Source organism: Oryctolagus cuniculus, chromosome 3 (genome assembly GCF_051225735.1).
Source record: "Oryctolagus cuniculus isolate XC-2025 breed Fujian yellow rabbit chromosome 3, ASM5122573v1, whole genome shotgun sequence".
Taxonomy (NCBI): Eukaryota; Metazoa; Chordata; class Mammalia; order Lagomorpha; family Leporidae; genus Oryctolagus; species Oryctolagus cuniculus.
Window position 1 is genome coordinate 24,341,973 of NC_142869.1, and position 16,474 is coordinate 24,358,446.

The 16,474-nt window shown below is 38.2% G+C and overlaps 1 protein-coding gene across 1 annotated transcript in view; it reads left to right on the top strand.

The window, feature by feature from the left end:
* ABCA12 (ATP binding cassette subfamily A member 12) overlaps nucleotides 1–16,474 on the top strand; it is a 183,905-nt gene that overhangs the window by 135,955 nt on the left and 31,476 nt on the right. The window contains exons 29-36 of the mRNA XM_051848234.3: nucleotides 266–484; nucleotides 2,444–2,640; nucleotides 3,471–3,631; nucleotides 6,540–6,776; nucleotides 7,259–7,409; nucleotides 10,357–10,609; nucleotides 11,193–11,279; nucleotides 11,996–12,089. Of these exons, the coding sequence (XP_051704194.2) occupies nucleotides 266–484; nucleotides 2,444–2,640; nucleotides 3,471–3,631; nucleotides 6,540–6,776; nucleotides 7,259–7,409; nucleotides 10,357–10,609; nucleotides 11,193–11,279; nucleotides 11,996–12,089 (1,399 nt within the window). The remainder of the gene's footprint in view (nucleotides 1–265; nucleotides 485–2,443; nucleotides 2,641–3,470; nucleotides 3,632–6,539; nucleotides 6,777–7,258; nucleotides 7,410–10,356; nucleotides 10,610–11,192; nucleotides 11,280–11,995; nucleotides 12,090–16,474) is intronic.

The following is a 16,474-nucleotide window of genomic DNA, read 5'->3' on the forward strand; positions in this document are numbered from 1 at the left end:
ACTTAAAAATCCTAACCATTTTTGTCATTATTACCACAGCCACAACCATTAAAACATCATGCAGTGCTGATGTAACTTTAAATAATTACAAGCTTGAATGTATTTTTAATTTGTCATTCTCTTTTAATTTCATTTTTTCCATAGCTTGACATGGCCTAAGGAGATATATTATAACATTTTTTTGCTTATTACTGAGAAACATTTACTCATAATATCTAATTTACATGCTTGGTTCATACCTAATTTATCATTTATCCATTTCCAGCTCTATGTTAACTGGGCTATTCGGAACCAGTGCCGGTACCATCTTTGTGTATGGAAAAGATATCAAAACAGACCTAGACACTGTCCGGAAGAACATGGGGGTCTGTATGCAGCACGATGTCTTGTTCAGCTACCTCACTACCAAGGAACACCTTCTCCTGTATGGCTCCATCAAAGTTCCTCACTGGACGAGAAAGCAGCTCCACGAGGAAGTAAAAAGGTGAGTTATGACAGGCGTGAGAACATGGGCTGCTAACTCTTCCTTTCAAAGGCCTGTGTCTTAGTTGGTCAACTCTGGTAGTAACACCAATTGGAAATTGTTTACCACAAAATAATCAACTGCTTTTTAGTGTTTCTAATTCTCTGTACTTTCACGGTTGACCCTCTTTATCTGTGGCTTTAGCATCCTAGGATTTAACTAAGCACATATTAAAAGTATTTGGAAAAAAATGTGACTGTACTGAGCATGTATAGACCTTTTAATCTTGTCCTTAGTTCCTAAATAACACAGCATAATAACTATTTATACAGTATGTATATATGCAAGGTATCATAAGTAATATAGAGTTGAATTAGAGAGTATGGGAGAATGTGTGATTATATGTAAATTCTATATTATTTTATATAAGATATTTTGGCATCTGCAGATTTTGTTATGTTTGAGAGTTCCTAGAACCAAGCCTCATGATTACTAAGGGACTTCTCAATACGTCTAGGGTCATTATCCTGACCAGCCAGTTATATTAAACTAGTTTAACTTCTTTCCTTTCTGGTTCTCATATTGTCTCAAATCCTTGGTTTCTATTCTCTATGCCTATTACACAGGTCCAGGCCCCCTAACTAGATTCCCGATTTCTATACTTCTCTCATGTAATCTATTCTTCAAAGAGCATATAGGATGATCCTTTTGAACTGCACATCATACCATGTCATTCTTAGGTTCAAATCCTTCAATGGTTGGGGCTGGTGTTGTGGCATAGCAGGTTACACCACCACCAGCAAGGCTGGAATCCCATAGGGGCACCAGTTCATGTCCCAGTTCCTCCAGTTCTGATCAAGCTCCCTGCTAATGGCCTGGGAAAAGCAGTAGAAAATGACCCAAATGTTTGGGCTCCTGCCATTCATGTGGAAGGCCCGGATGAAGCTCCTGGATCCTGGCTTCTGCTTGGTCCAACCCCAGCCATTGTGGCTATCTGGGGAGTAAATTATCAGATGGAATATTCTCTCTCTCTCTCTCTCTTTCCTTCTCTCTCTCCCTCCTCCCTCCCTCCCTCCCTCCTTATCTCCCTCCCTTTCTCCCTCTTTGTCTCTCTCCCTTTACCCTCCAACCCCCATTGTCTGTAACTCGTTCAAAAAAATAAATCTTTAAAAAATTCAGTGGTTTCTTTCCATATTAATTGTAGTACTCAAAAGTTCTTATCAAGGCCTATAAGTTTCTATGTCACCTATCCCCAATCTTACTTCTGATCTGATTTATTTCACTTCCCCTTCCCCACACTCTGGTCTAGTTATACACTTGACTCTGTTATGCTTGCTCCAGTACAAGAGTTTTGTATTTATTCTTCCCTCTAATTACAGCACCCTTCCCCAGACAGCCGCTTGACTTACTTCTGTTCACATGACCACTTGCCTGGTCTTTGCTCAAGTGCTATTTTCTTTGAGGTGAATGCCATATATTAAATACATGCCTAAAATAGCATGCCCCAGGCACTCCTCATCTCAAATACTATGCATTATCCATTTTGTTCTGTTGTACTTATTTCTGTCTGGCATATTATAGACTTACTTGAGAATATGTTTATTAACTGGACTTCTCCCTACATCCCTTCTGATGCAGACACAGACTAGAACATAATCTCCATATGGTTAGGAACTTTCTCTGCTCATTTTTTCCCTAGCACAAAATAGGCCTTGCACAAAAATAGGAAAATACTCTGTAAATGTTTGTCAAGTGAATGAACTACAAATTCCCTTGTCTTTTTCCTGAGTATTAATTCTGTATCTCCAACTAAATGATAAACAGCAAAAAACTACATTATGAATCTTTAGTTGTACCTACTGAGCACATAATAGTGGCTTGGTGAATATTTATTATTTAGGGTACATGTTATATTTTCCAAATATTCAGATAGTCTATCTGTAAAAAGAAGAAAATAACAATTATACTGTATTTTTGAAGGACTTTAAAAGATACCGGACTATACAGCCATCGTCATAAAAGAGTTGGAACACTGTCAGGAGGAATGAAGAGGAAGTTATCTATATCCATAGCTCTCATCGGTGGATCGAGGGTAGTAATTCTGGATGAACCATCCACTGGAGTTGATCCATGTTCTCGCCGAAGTATATGGGATGTTATATGTAAAAACAAAACTGGTATGAGTACTTTCTCAGAACTTCACTCAACAGTCATAACTCTGTCCTCTGGGATATGCAAAAGCAAGCTAAAGCCTTTTCTGTTTATAATATCCTTTTAAAGAGATGTAAGATTGGTTCTTTTTTTCCCCTAAGGTTTCTCCTCTTTCAGCTAAATTTCTGAGTCAATTAGTTAATATCTACTTAGTGCCCACTGTGAGTTGGGCACTTAACTGGGCTTTTTAATAATATGCAAATCCAACAGAAGTTCCAAAGTCTGACTAGATGAGCTGAGAATCTAATTAGAGATACCAAATATACACAAATGAAAATAAACTGAAAACAGACTAAATAAGTGCTAACAGGATGTGAAGCAAAGGAGTAATCAGAGTGGAGTGGATTAATCAGAGAGGAATATTCAAAAAGCCTTTAAAATTACTGCTTTTCCATGGTGAAGAAAGAGAGAGGGAGAAATGGAAGGGGGGGGGGGCGGAGAGCGAGAAAAAGAAAGCAACATGAAGCCATGAAGCCACAGGAACAAAACCCTGACAGAATGGGAAGAGTTCCAGTGTCCACATAGGAAATGATGGGCATTTATCCACATAATCTGATAAATCCTTACTTGCTGCCAACTTGTATGAAAAACACCCTCAGATATTTAAGAATACCCCTTTCGGATTTCTCTTTGATCATTTTGGACATTCCTTCTGGTCGTTTAGCTTTTTTAGTTAACTCATAAAATGTGACTCATTTGTCACAGGATATACTCCCACTCAAGATAACTCTAAGTATCTTGGAAATGGTATCTTCAACCTTCATTCTCTCTTTTTTTTCTCATGTGTATTTTCAAGCCAGAACAATCATTCTGTCAACACACCACCTGGATGAGGCTGAAGTGCTGAGTGACCGCATTGCCTTCCTGGAGCAGGGTGGGCTCAGGTGCTGTGGGTCCCCTTTTTATCTCAAGGAAGCCTTTGGGGATGGCTATCATCTCACACTCACCAAGAAGAAGGTTAGTAGCCCAGGAAATATACCCTACGGTAGGGTCATAAGTTAATGTATAAATGAAACGGAGGCAGAGTATATACAACTTCATTCATCACTGAAGTTAACTAATATGCTGGTTCAGTGGATCTGAATCATGAACAAGCTTTAGAATACTGGAGGTCTTGGTTAAAGGCCAGATTTCCAGCCCTGCCCCAAGAGCTTTAATAGGTCTGTTAGGGACTTCAGAATCTGCTACCAGAATCAGCCCATAAGGCATTCTGGTCTGGCTAAAAAGCCCACGAAAGCATTTCAGGCATGGAAAACCAAGACACTGTGGCAAAAAAATGTCCTACATGAAGGACTTTGGTGGGTGAGACCCAGTGGAAAGAAGTGCTCATCAAAGAAGGAGGTACTTTTCTCTGAAGGGAGGAGAGAACTTCCACTTTGCTTCTGACCTTGTCTAAATACTGACGTAGTTTGTGGATTCAAAAGGCTTCCATAGCCTAGGCAGCTCATGTCAAGGGCCTCGGGTGGTCACTGATGTCATACATAAGAGTGTTAGTTGTTAAATTAATAACAGGAGTCACTGTGCACTAACTTTCCATGCAGGACCTCTGTCCTCAAAGAGTTGTGTTATAATTATGCCTAACTGCCTGCAAAAGAGGTATCATTCTTGGGTGCTTCTTTAAAGTTAATTAAGTTTCTAAAAAAAAAAAAAAAGTGAAATTAACTTCAAGATGACTTTGAACAGCCCTGTCTCCACTGTTGAGGAACAGTTTTTTTTTTCCCCATGAAAATTGTTGAAATCTTTATTTAGTATGGAGTTGTCTTCTGTGTTTAAAGTTAATTGAAAATGGGTTTTAGTGGAGAATGGGACTGGGAATGGGAGAGGGAGGAGGAGAAGGGATACGAGAGTGGGTGAGAAGGCGGGTATGGTGGGAAGAATCACTATATTCCTAAAGTTGTACTTATTAAGTGCATGAAGTTTGTATTCCTTAAATACCAGGTTTCTTTGGGAGGGGAGTAAATTTAAAAGTATTTAAAAATAAATAAAAAAGAATCTGCTACAATTCTTTTTTTAAAAAATTATTTACTTATTTGAAAGTCAGAGTTAGGGTTAGAGGAAGAAGGAGAGAGTGAGGGAGCAAGGGGTGGGGTGGGAAGGAGAGAGAGAGAGAGAGAGAGAGAGGTCTTCTATCCATGGTTCATTCCCCAGATGGCTGCAATGGTCCAGGCTGGGCCAGGCCAAAGCCAGGAGTTTCTTTCATATATCCTACATGGGTAGCAGGGACCCAAACACTTGGACCATCTTCTGCTGCTTTTCTCAGGCCACAAGCAGGGAGCTGAGTCAGAAATGGAGCAGTTGGGACTTGAACTGGTGACCAAATGGGATGGTGCTGCAGGTAGTGGCTTTTTTTCCCGTTATGCCACAATGCTAGCCTCCTCTGTTACATTTCTAGAGTTCCCAGGTGATGCTGATGCTGCTGGTCTGGGGACAGCACATTGAAAGCCAGTGTGCTAGGTACAAAGTGATCTCTAGCTTATGATTACTGAAAGCCTTCTGGCTTCCCTAGCATTTTAGTTTGTCAGGCTAAAAATTGAAAGCTCTGGAGCTGGTACTGTGGCATAGTAGATTAAGCCTCAACAGTGGCACCAGAATCCCTCATGATTGCCAGTTTGAGTACTGGCTGATCCATTTCTGATCCAGCTCTCTGCTAATGGGCTGGGAAAGCAGTGGAAGATGACCAAAGTGCTTGGGCCTGTGCACCCCATGTGAGAGACTCTGATGAAACTCCTGGCTCCTGGCTTCAGTTGGTCCAACTCTGGCCATTGCAGCCATTTGGAGAGTGAACCAGAGGATGGAAGACCTCTCTCCCTCTCACTCTCTGTCCCCCTCTCTCTGTCTGTAACTCTGCCTCTCAAATAAATAAATAACACTTTAAACATGATTAAATGTTCTGCCTCACTAAAGCAAATGAAGAAAATGTGAAGTCCTATATTCACTTTCTGAGCAACATGCCTCAAATGACAGTGTAGAGACTAATTCATAAGGTCCATAATGCTTTTATATCCTTGGAAAAACAAAGATGCTGACCAGGGATCCCTACGGCACCTTAGAGAACATGGTATCACAATGTCATGCAAGATGTATATGCCACAAAGAGAGTTTTGATCGCCACCATTTATTTCATAGCTAATCATACTGATATAATTTCAACAATGGATATAATAATGAACTACTTTTATATTAACTATTACAAAAATGTGATTGTTAAATGAATATTTCCCTTATTATATGCCTAAACACTGTCCTAGGCACTGAGGATAAAACAGTGAACTGATAGTACTAAAACTCTTGACCTCAGGAAGTTCATATGGAATATGAGGAATTCAGATGATGCAATCAATACATAAATTATTTGATGCATTAATACTTACTACCCAGTAAATAGTTTAGTATTTTTCTGCTATGGATAGAAATAGAGCAGGAAAGAAAACATAGGGAATGCTGTATGGTGCAATTTTTAAGCAGAGTAATAAGAAAGGGTGTCTGATAAAGTAACAGTTCAGCAATGAACTGGGGCCTTTGAGAGTGTAAGCATGTGGGGCAAAGTAACAGAACCTACGAAGGCCCCAATCTGAAGAATTTTCTAGCAATAAAAAAGAGACTGTTGTTACTGGAGCAGGGTTAGGGAGAGGAAATATGGTGGGAAGTGATACTGGAGAAGGGAAAGGAGTAGGAGAATGGAGCTGGCCGAACAGTGCCTTATAGAACACCATAGAGACCCTGAGCAGTTCAAGGAGCCACTGGAAGAGAAATGTGTTATCTGACTCAGGTCAGGAGTGACATACAGAATTCACCTTCTCTACCCAGGGCCCTTGGGCACCACAGGATAAAGAAGGGAGTGTTTAATTTCTGTTTTTGTCTCTAGAGTCCAAATCTCAGCGCAAGTACAGTCTGTGACACAATGGCCGTGACAGCGATGATCCGATCACATCTCCCAGAAGCCTACCTCAAAGAGGATATTGGGGGAGAGCTGGTTTATGTGCTCCCTCCATTCAGCACTAAAGTCTCAGGAGCCTACTTGTCACTCCTAAGAGCACTGGACAAGGATATGGGTACCCTCAACATAGGGTGCTATGGCATTTCAGATACCACCGTGGAAGAGGTACACTTGGACATTTTTTTTCCCTTAGAGTTGATACAACTTGCTTTAGCCTTTGAATATGTGTAGTTTAAACAAGTAAAACAAATAATTTAAAAGTTTCATAGAATCAGAAAAAGTTAAAATGAGCTCAATACCATTTTTATGTTAAGTCTGACTTCTAAGAGCAAAATGTTGTAACAACTAGAAAAAACATATCTTTTTAAATAAAAAATAGTCACCAAAAGGTAGCTGGGAAATAGTTGTTGTAATAAAAATGATAAAAGTTCAAAATAAAGATCAAATTTAGAAATTAGCAGTGACATACATTTTTTTTTAACTTTTATTTAATGAATATAAATTTCCAAAGTACAGCTTTTGGATTACAATGGCCCCCCCCCATAACTTCCCTCCCACCCACAACCCTCCCCTTTCCTGCTCCCTCTCCCCTTCCATAGTGACATGCCATTTTTATGCTAATGAAGTGATCTGGCTTCTCTTCCTAGGTTTTTCTGAACTTAACTAAAGACTCACAAAAAACTACTAATATGAGTCTGGAGCACTTAACACAAAGGAAAATTGGGAATTCCAGTGCAAATGGCATCTCGACTCCTGATGATTTGTCTCTGAGCAGCAGCAATTTCACAGACCGAGATGGTATAAATCTAAAATAGATATTTTACTTAATTTCCATGAATGACATAAATGTTAAAATCACAGTACCAATGGATTTTTTTAAAAGTCTTAAAATATCACTCTAATTAAAAAAAAACACTAAGGTACTATATGTTTCCTTTTTCGTTACACAAAATATGCATTAAACCAACCTGAAAGCTCTATTTTAAAAGTACTCTGGAGAATGTAGAAAAACTTGCTTTGATAGGATGGTGGTGAGTACTCCTTCTGCCTATCAGAAACCATTTTTGTCATGAAATTCACTACAATTTAAAATGAAAATAATTCTTGTGATTTGTGCTATCCAACAATGGACATGGTTGTCTTGTAAGGTAATTTACTCCCTGTTATTAGAGCTGATCAATGAAGTCAACAGTTATCAAAAAAAAAGTAAAAACAGATCCAGTCATTACTGTTTATGGTACCTCACTGGAAAATATGTCTAATCTTCTACTCTGAATCATTCAGGTGCTAAGCAAATGCTTTTGGAGTAGCGTCTCTGTTAATTAAGTTGGACTTAGTGGCTAAAAATCTATAATAGCTTCGCATTTTCCAATTCCTCTCATAGAATATCTTTTTAAAACTCATGTATCTTGACATGACTTTGAGAGATTGGACTGTTTTGAAAATAACAATTTATTAAGATTTTCTCTCTTTTGACAGTCAATTTATACCTCTGAGTATACTACTCAAGGCAGCATATAGTAAAGTGATACATGAATTATCATGTGGTCATTTCAATAATTTGCTTCAGTTGGGAAGGAAAATCTCTAGGAACAGATCTCTCTCTCTTTTTAAAGATTTTATTTATTTATTTGAGAGGTAGAGTTACAGACAGAGAGAGGGAAAGACAGAGAAAGGTCTTCCATCCACTGGTTCACTCCCAAAATGGCTGCAATGGCTGGATTTGAGCTAATCCAAAGCCAGGAGCCAGGAGCTTTTTCCAGGTCTCCCATGTGGGTGCAGGGGCCCAAGCACTTGGGCCATCTTCCACTGCTTTCTCAGGCTTTAGCAGAGAGCTGGAGCAGAGGAGGAGCAGCAGGGACATGAACCAGTGCCTGTATGGGATGCTGGCACTGCAGGTGGAGGCTCAGCCAGGAGCAGATCTCTTAATTAAACATTTACCTATCTCTAGAACGCAGATAAAATCATTGCTGATGTTTGTACAACTCTGAACTTTGGGACTCATTTGTTCTCTGCCATATTCCTTATTTATCACCCTTTGGGAAATGAAATTGCAGAGTCCGTAGAATCGAGGACTTTGATTTGGAAGTGGTCATCTGCCTCAGGAAGCAAATGCTATGTATTTGCTTCTCCATTTATCTCAAAATTTGAAACCATTCTTCAGTCAAAATGTTCCCCTCATTGACATTATCTGTGAGAAAGCACATTTACTCCATTTGATACACCTGTAAGTCATCCACATGTAATTTCTGGAGAAACAGAAAAGCATACCAATTAACTCAAAATATTCAGCTCCTTCTATGATTCCCTTTTGCAGTGATATGCGTTTGCATTTAAACTTGTTCACTCTGTTTAATTGGAATCCATTTTAAATTAAGCAGCTTTGTATTTCTCCTTATCAGCTAAATGAAGATCATGATTTTTGTGCTGCATAATTTGTGATGGAAAATTAAAAATATACACAGAGTTGATGAATACTGTCGTCTTATCACATGGGAAGGTGTGTTGATGGCAGGCTTTGGAGAGAATGCTAAAATTGAACCTACTTTTAGAAAGGGTTGCTGAAATTATTAGCCATCAGAGCTCTGTTGAGGAAGCAGTGGGGTATGTTCTCCACATCTGCTTTGACTCCAAGAAGCCATGGGATTATTCTTGGCACTGAAAGAGCATTTCCAAGTTAGCATGAGAATAGGGGCACACATTTTTTCCTGTGAGTTTTTTTATGATTCTAAAGATAAAAATGGAGTTTTGAAAGGTCATATATTTATTCAAAATTTCTAAACATAAATAAGGAATTGGTGTTTAAGCTAAAATTAGATTTTATAGGAGGGGATTTATTTTCCCTTTCTTTCATTTATGGTGAATTCATTGGACTCAATGTTAGAATTGTTGCAGGAAGCGACCGATTGAGATCAATGTCATGGGTGGTAGAATTCACCAGAGCAGTCAGATAGAGTGAGCAGTGTTAGATTTATTTAACACACTTCAAGGGAGTAGCATTTTGGTTGGACAGTGAAGGACTGCTGGCTGCTGCTGTAATACAGATCTATTATCATATGTGTATGAGGCAGATTGCTGCTAGCTAGGGTCTATCCCACCAAGAGGGTCTTTTCCATCACTGGTGACTTCCTTATTGCCAAGGACTCTCCCATTACCAGTGCTTTCCTTAGGGTTGGGGACTGTCTCATCACTACTGACTTCCTTATCATGAGCAGCTTTCCCATCACTAGTAACTTCCTTATTACCAGGTGCCAGGTAACCGCCACAAGAATCAGCGGATTAGGCTTAAAATCACTGAGTCACTCACAATAGAAATGAGTTCTTAGACTAGACTGGTTTCTATTCAGTTCAATTTCTATGTTTCTGATTTGAATTCAATCTCTTGATCGGAATTTTTTTGAGTATTAGTAATTAGCAGTACATATTGAGTCTTCATTGAGTCTTTGAAGTTTAATATTTATTTTAAAAATTCTAGATATCTAACTTTTACATGAAAAATTACGAAGTACACGTTGTACTCAGAGAATGGGAATTTTCAAAGCATCTTTAGGGGATGGTTATTATGGTCCTCAGTCATGGGCCAGGCTGAAGGCTGACAAATGAACTGTTGAGCCTCCTGTCCAGTTCTTCAAAATAGAAGCTTTTCCTACCATACCACATTATCTATCCACTGTTTTTGGAGTTACTTTATTATTTGATATACCAAGATACCCAGAACCATATCAGATCTCTTTTTCTGAACCAGACAAAATCCTGACGAGTGGAGAAAGGTTGGATGGTGTGGGGCTGCTACTGAAAAAGATAATGGCCATCCTCATCAAGAGGTTCCACCACACGCGCAGGAACTGGAAAGGCCTTATCGCACAGGTTATCCTCCCTATTGTCTTTGTAACCACTGCTATGGGCCTTGGTACTCTGAGAAATTCCAGCAACGATTATCCAGAGATCCAGATCTCCCCCTCTCTCTATGGTACCTCGGATCAGACAGCCTTCTATGCGTAAGTTTCTTTCCATTAACTGAAACTTTATCTTCAAACTGTTTAGTGAGGTGTGGATTGTACCTGACCAAATATTGATTTTAAATACTGTAGGAGCCACAGTATCTAATTCTGCTCAGGGAGTGGACAGTTTGACTTACTGTTTTCTGTTACTTTTGTCACCAACAAATGACTTTGACTTTTTGCATTTGTCTAAAAATATAATAGATATTTCTTTTTAATGTTGTGTGACTTTGATCAAGAAAGCCAGGTTAGATGTGGCTTCCCAATCTAGTACAATGTACAGCAAATAGCTCTTGATTGGCCTCACAAATACTGAATAGCAATGTCAGAATTCTGTATAATCTGGTGTTATATATACAATAGGTGATCCCTAATGCATGTGGCAATTAGGAGAATAACAAGACAGCAAAATGGAGACTGCAACTTTTTTTCCTGTGATACTTTCCTGAAATAGAGTCTTTCTTAGAAAACAGTTCTGTAGACAACACCTTTCATTCCTACAAATGATTCATGAGAAACAGTTTACTAAAGGAGACTAGTAGAAGAAGTATGAATTTGTTTCTGCCTTATGATATTGCAGGAATTCTCACCCAAGCACAAATGCATTGGTCTCAGCAATGTGGAATTTTCCTGGCATTGACAATCTGTGTCTGAACACCAGTGATCTGTGAGTGGCTATTGCTCTTTTTCTTTCATTTTCAACATCGTGACTATGTGTGGGGGAGGGTTTGTGTTCATTATTGGCTTAAAGAGGGTAATTTCCTGACAGAAACTGTTTTATCTATTTCTTTAGCTCATTGTATGACTCTGCAATACTATAATAATAAACACTAGATGTCTTATAATTTGTACAGCTTTTGTATGTATGCTTTCATTTAATAATTACAATGCTGTGAAACATTAATTTCATTTTACAAAGAAACTGAGGCTCATAGGATTAAGACACTTGTCTAAAGAAATCCAAATAATAAGTTGTATGGCTAAAGCTGAGATCCAAGTCTTCTGACCACAATTCTCAAGTTTTTGCACTATGCAGTGTTGTTTATTCAACACAAATAAATCTGACTTTGGTGTATTATTATGCTAAAGTCTACCCTTTCTGTCAGAAGAAAGAATGAACGCAGCAGATAAAGGGGACTAAAGCCCTACCCTGCCACAGTTCAATGAGCATTGTTCTCAACACGATTTAATTAATAAAGCTGTCCCTCAACTCCCCACTACAAAATGTCAAATACTTGGAAATGGTAGTATAATGGCTATTCAAATTATGAAAAATCAGCAAATTGTATCTAGGACTGTGGACCTGAATTTAATACCAAGTACTTGCTCCTATATAAACATGAGGACACACTCACCTCACTTCAATATCCTTTTTATTTTCAGGCAATGTTTAAAGAGAGAGAGTCTGGGGAAATGGAACACCAGTGGAGAACCTATCACTAATTTTGGTGTTTGCTCCTGCTCAAAAAATGTCCAGGTGAGATGGAATTCGGTTTCAGTGAATTAGGAAAAATAAGGCAATGAATATAGAAACTTGAAAGATCTGTCAAGGTTATGGAAGACTTGCTTATAATTCCATTTTATGGAAGCTAGTAGCTCAGAGATATGGACCACAGCAACCCAAAAATACTGACTTTAAATCCAACTCACAACAAATTTCTAAAGGTAGATAATTCTATGCTGTCCTTTGTGGAAATCAACTGCAAATGAATTTCTATTATAAGTTTAGTTCTACCCAGAAAATTGTACGTATCACCCAAGAAAATGCCCCCATAACTAACTGACATATCTGAGAATTCAGTGGGACTGCCAGTGGTCAGGCAGCAGGGAAAGCAGTCATGTGTCTATCTAGAACAGAACCCCATGTGCCTTCAAGCAACATCTCTAGGCTGCAGGAAAAATAATTTCCTAGAAGAAACAGTACAAAGCTCTTACTCTGTCTATATTCTATAGATACAGACCTTAGTTTTCTAAGCATATTTGTTCCCCAGACTTCTAACAGAACCAAATTTACTAAGGAAGTTAAAGATGGTTGGAGGAGAAAGGTCATTATTAGTTTCTAAGAGTCTCTACACTGTTAACTTACTTTCTCATAGAGAAGGAATCTAGCAACATTCTCTTCAAAGTGACATACGGTTGTAACCTGAATTGTCTTGGCACAATGCTTTAGAATAGCAGTAACTGTGACCCTTTTTGGTGTTCTCATGTAAGATAACTAGTAACAGTAAGACCAAGGATCCAACAAGGATCTTCTGGAATCCTTACACGTTAAAAAAATTGGACTTACAGAGTTTTAAGTTTTTACATTTTTTAAATTCTTCATCTAATAAGCTAGTTTCTGAAATTCTTATATATTTTCTTCAGTTCACAATAAAAGGTAACTAACAGTATTTAAAATTGGAATTTGAGTAATTTTGCTTAATCAAAAAAGCCCATTTGGTTTTAAATTTTTCAGCCTATTCTGCCACTTAATTTCTAGTGAGGTCAGTTTGCATAAATGATGCTCTATACATCAGACTTACTCTGTAGTTAAAGTCTTAAGTTTTCCAACAGAAAAAAATATATTTTATGTACATCAAAAGATACAATTAACAGAGTAAAAAGGAAATTCATAGAGTGGAAGGTGATATTTCTAATATCACCTAATATCTAAGGTGATATTTCTTATTCTATAGAATAAGTGACTCATTTCCAGAATATATAAAATAATTTCTACAAATAATAAAAAGAGAAAATGTAACAAAATACATGAAGAGACACTTCACATTGTCACCTGCAGTTGATCAATAACTACTTGAAAAGTGTCAGGGAAAAGGCATTAGGGAAATACAAATTAAAGCCTCAAAACAATACCACTCCATACTTGACCAAAATGGTTCAAACGAAAAAGAAAGTGTTGACAAAAATGAGCAGCAGCCAGCACTCTCTTACTGCACTCATGGGGATTTAATAGATGTTAAAACTTCTTGGCAATATCTGTGTAGTAGTGCTGAAACATGCATACACTAAGGTATCTGCAGTTCCACTTCTATTATATTCCCATCAGAAATGTGAACAGTTTTGAGGCTGGCATTGTGGTGCAGCAGGTTAAAGCAGTATTTGCAATGCCATTTTCGCATGTTGGAGTCCTGCTTCAAATACTAGCTGCTTTACTTCAGATACCTCTTTCTCCTAATGTGTCTGGGAAGGCAGTGAAAGATGGCTCCAATGCTTGGGCTCCTGCCACCCGTGTGGAAAATTGTGATGGAGTTCCTGGCTCTTGATTGTACCCTGGGCTAGACCTGGCTGTTGTGTCCATTTGTGGAGGGAACCAGTGGATGGAAGAATTCTGTGTGTGTGTGTATGTGTGTGTGTATGTATGTGTCTGTTTCTGTCTCTCTGTCTCCCTCTGTCTCTTCACCTTTCAGATTTTTTTTTAAAAAAGAAATTGAATAATTTCACTGAGACATATAAATATTAGAATATTCATAGCATCCCTCTTTGTAATAGTTCCTCAAATGCTCACCAACAGTACAACAGAGAAATCAGTGTAATAAATTTCCACAATGAAATATATCTACAGGGGCCAGTGCCATGGCTCACTTGAATCCTCCACCTACAGTGCCAGCATCCCATATGGGCACTGGGTTTTAGTACCAGCTCTCTGCTGTGGCCTGGGAGGGCAGTGGAGAATGGCCCAAGTGCTTGGGCCCCTGCACCCGCATGGGAGACCAGGAGGAAGCACCTGGCTCCTGGCTTTGGATCGGCACAGTGCCGGCTGTAGCGGCCATTTGGGGAGTGAACCAATGGAAGGAAGACCTTTCTGTCTGTCTCTCTCACTGTCTATAACTCTACAAGTCAAGTAATTAAAAAAAAATATCTACAGCAAAATGATCTACACCTATACACATCCTATGGAAGATTCTCAAAAATATGATGAGTGAAAAGAACCAGACATACTATATTATTCCATCATAAAAATATGCAAACAGACAAGCCTTATCTGTGCTTGTTACTTTGGGGGTGATAGTGACTGGAGTGTGATGAGGGTGCTTCTAGGGTGCTGGTTTTGTCCTGTTTCCTGACATGGTTCTCGGTTACATAGGTGTGTTTAGTTTGTTAAAATTAATCAAGCAGTACATTTATAAAACATGTGCTTTTCTCTATGTATAATGTAATTTAATAAAAAGTTAAGTTTAACAAAATTACACTATAGGGGCACAGTAGGTTAAGCTACCACCTGTGAGGCTGGCATCCCATTTCAGAGTACCGGTTGAAGTCCTGTCTGCTCCACTTTCCACACAGTTCCCTGCTAAATTGCTTGGGAAAACAGAATAAGGTCCAAGTACTTGGGTTCCTGCCACCCACATGGGAGGTCCAGAAGGAGTTCCAGACACCTGGATGTGGACTAGCCCTGCAGTCTGAACCTTAGCTGTTGCATCTCTTTGGGTAGTCCACCAGTGGATAGAAGATCTCTTTCTCTGTTTTTCTCTGTCTATCCCTCTTTTTGACACTCTACCTTTTAAGTAAATAAATCTTTTTTAAATGATGGTACTGTATACATATAAATAGCTTCCTTTAATTACTTATTAAGTCAGTGCCATTATGGACTGTGATCTTTAAGGTGATATAACCTGATATATGATGAAATTCAGCATTGATTTTTCAGAGCAACCTGCAACTTTATGTTTTCAGGATGCATAGCTGGTGTTAGCCTCACAGGGAAACAGTGTGAAGGGATAAAAGGAAAAGCTGAGTAAATGTTAGATTCCTCTCAAATTAAACTTCATGTCAATGAAGCATGGGAAACTACACTGAGAAAAAGACTGTCAGAAAGTGCAGAAAGCATAAAAACAAGTGGTCAAAACCAAGCTTGAAACAATTGTACATGGCAATGCAAAATTGAACAATGGAGGAACCTAGGTAAAGTGTATATAGGAAGTTTCTCTACTATCTTTGCAACTTTCTATAAACAAAAAGAGAATATATATATATATACACATACATATATAACTAATACATATACATGTGCACAAAGGAGGACTTCAAAAAAGTTCTTGGAAATGCCTATTGTAAAAAAAGTATGGATTCCAAAATGATTTTGCACCAAAATAAACTTAATTTTTGACTCCATTTTCCATGAACTTTTTGGAGTGCCTTTAAATACACACACATATACACTAATATATATAATTAAGTTTTGACTTCTAGGTTAGGTACCTAAAACTAATATATCTGAACATTCTATCCACTGCTGTTCTTGTTTATTTTTATTCTTTATTTCTTTTTTATTATTTTATTTTTTTAACTTTTATTTAATAAATTTAAATTTCCAAAGTACAACTTTTGAATTATAGTGGCTTTTTCCCCCCGTAACCTCCCACCCACCCGAAACCATCTCATCTCCCACTTCCTCTCCCATCCCATTCACATCAAGATTCATTTTCAATTACTTTTATACACAGAAGATCAATTTAGTATATACTAAGTAAAGATTTCAACAGTTTGCACCCGCACAGAAACACAAAGTATAAAGTACTATTTGAGTACTAGTTATGCCATTAATTCATATAGTACAACACATTAAGGACAGAGATCCTACATGGGGAGTAAGTACACAGTGACTCCTGTTGTTGATTTAACAACTGACACTCTTATTTATGACATCAGTAATCACCCGAGGCTCTTGCCATGAGCTGCCAAGGTTATGGAAGCCTCTTGAGTTTGCCAACTCTGATCATATTTAGACAAGGCCACACTCAAAGTGGAAGTTTTCTCCTCCCTTTGGAGAAAGGTACCTCCTTCTTTGGTGACCTGTTCTTTTCACTGGGATCTCACTCACAGAGATCTTTCATTTAGGTCATTTTTTTTTTTTTACCAGAA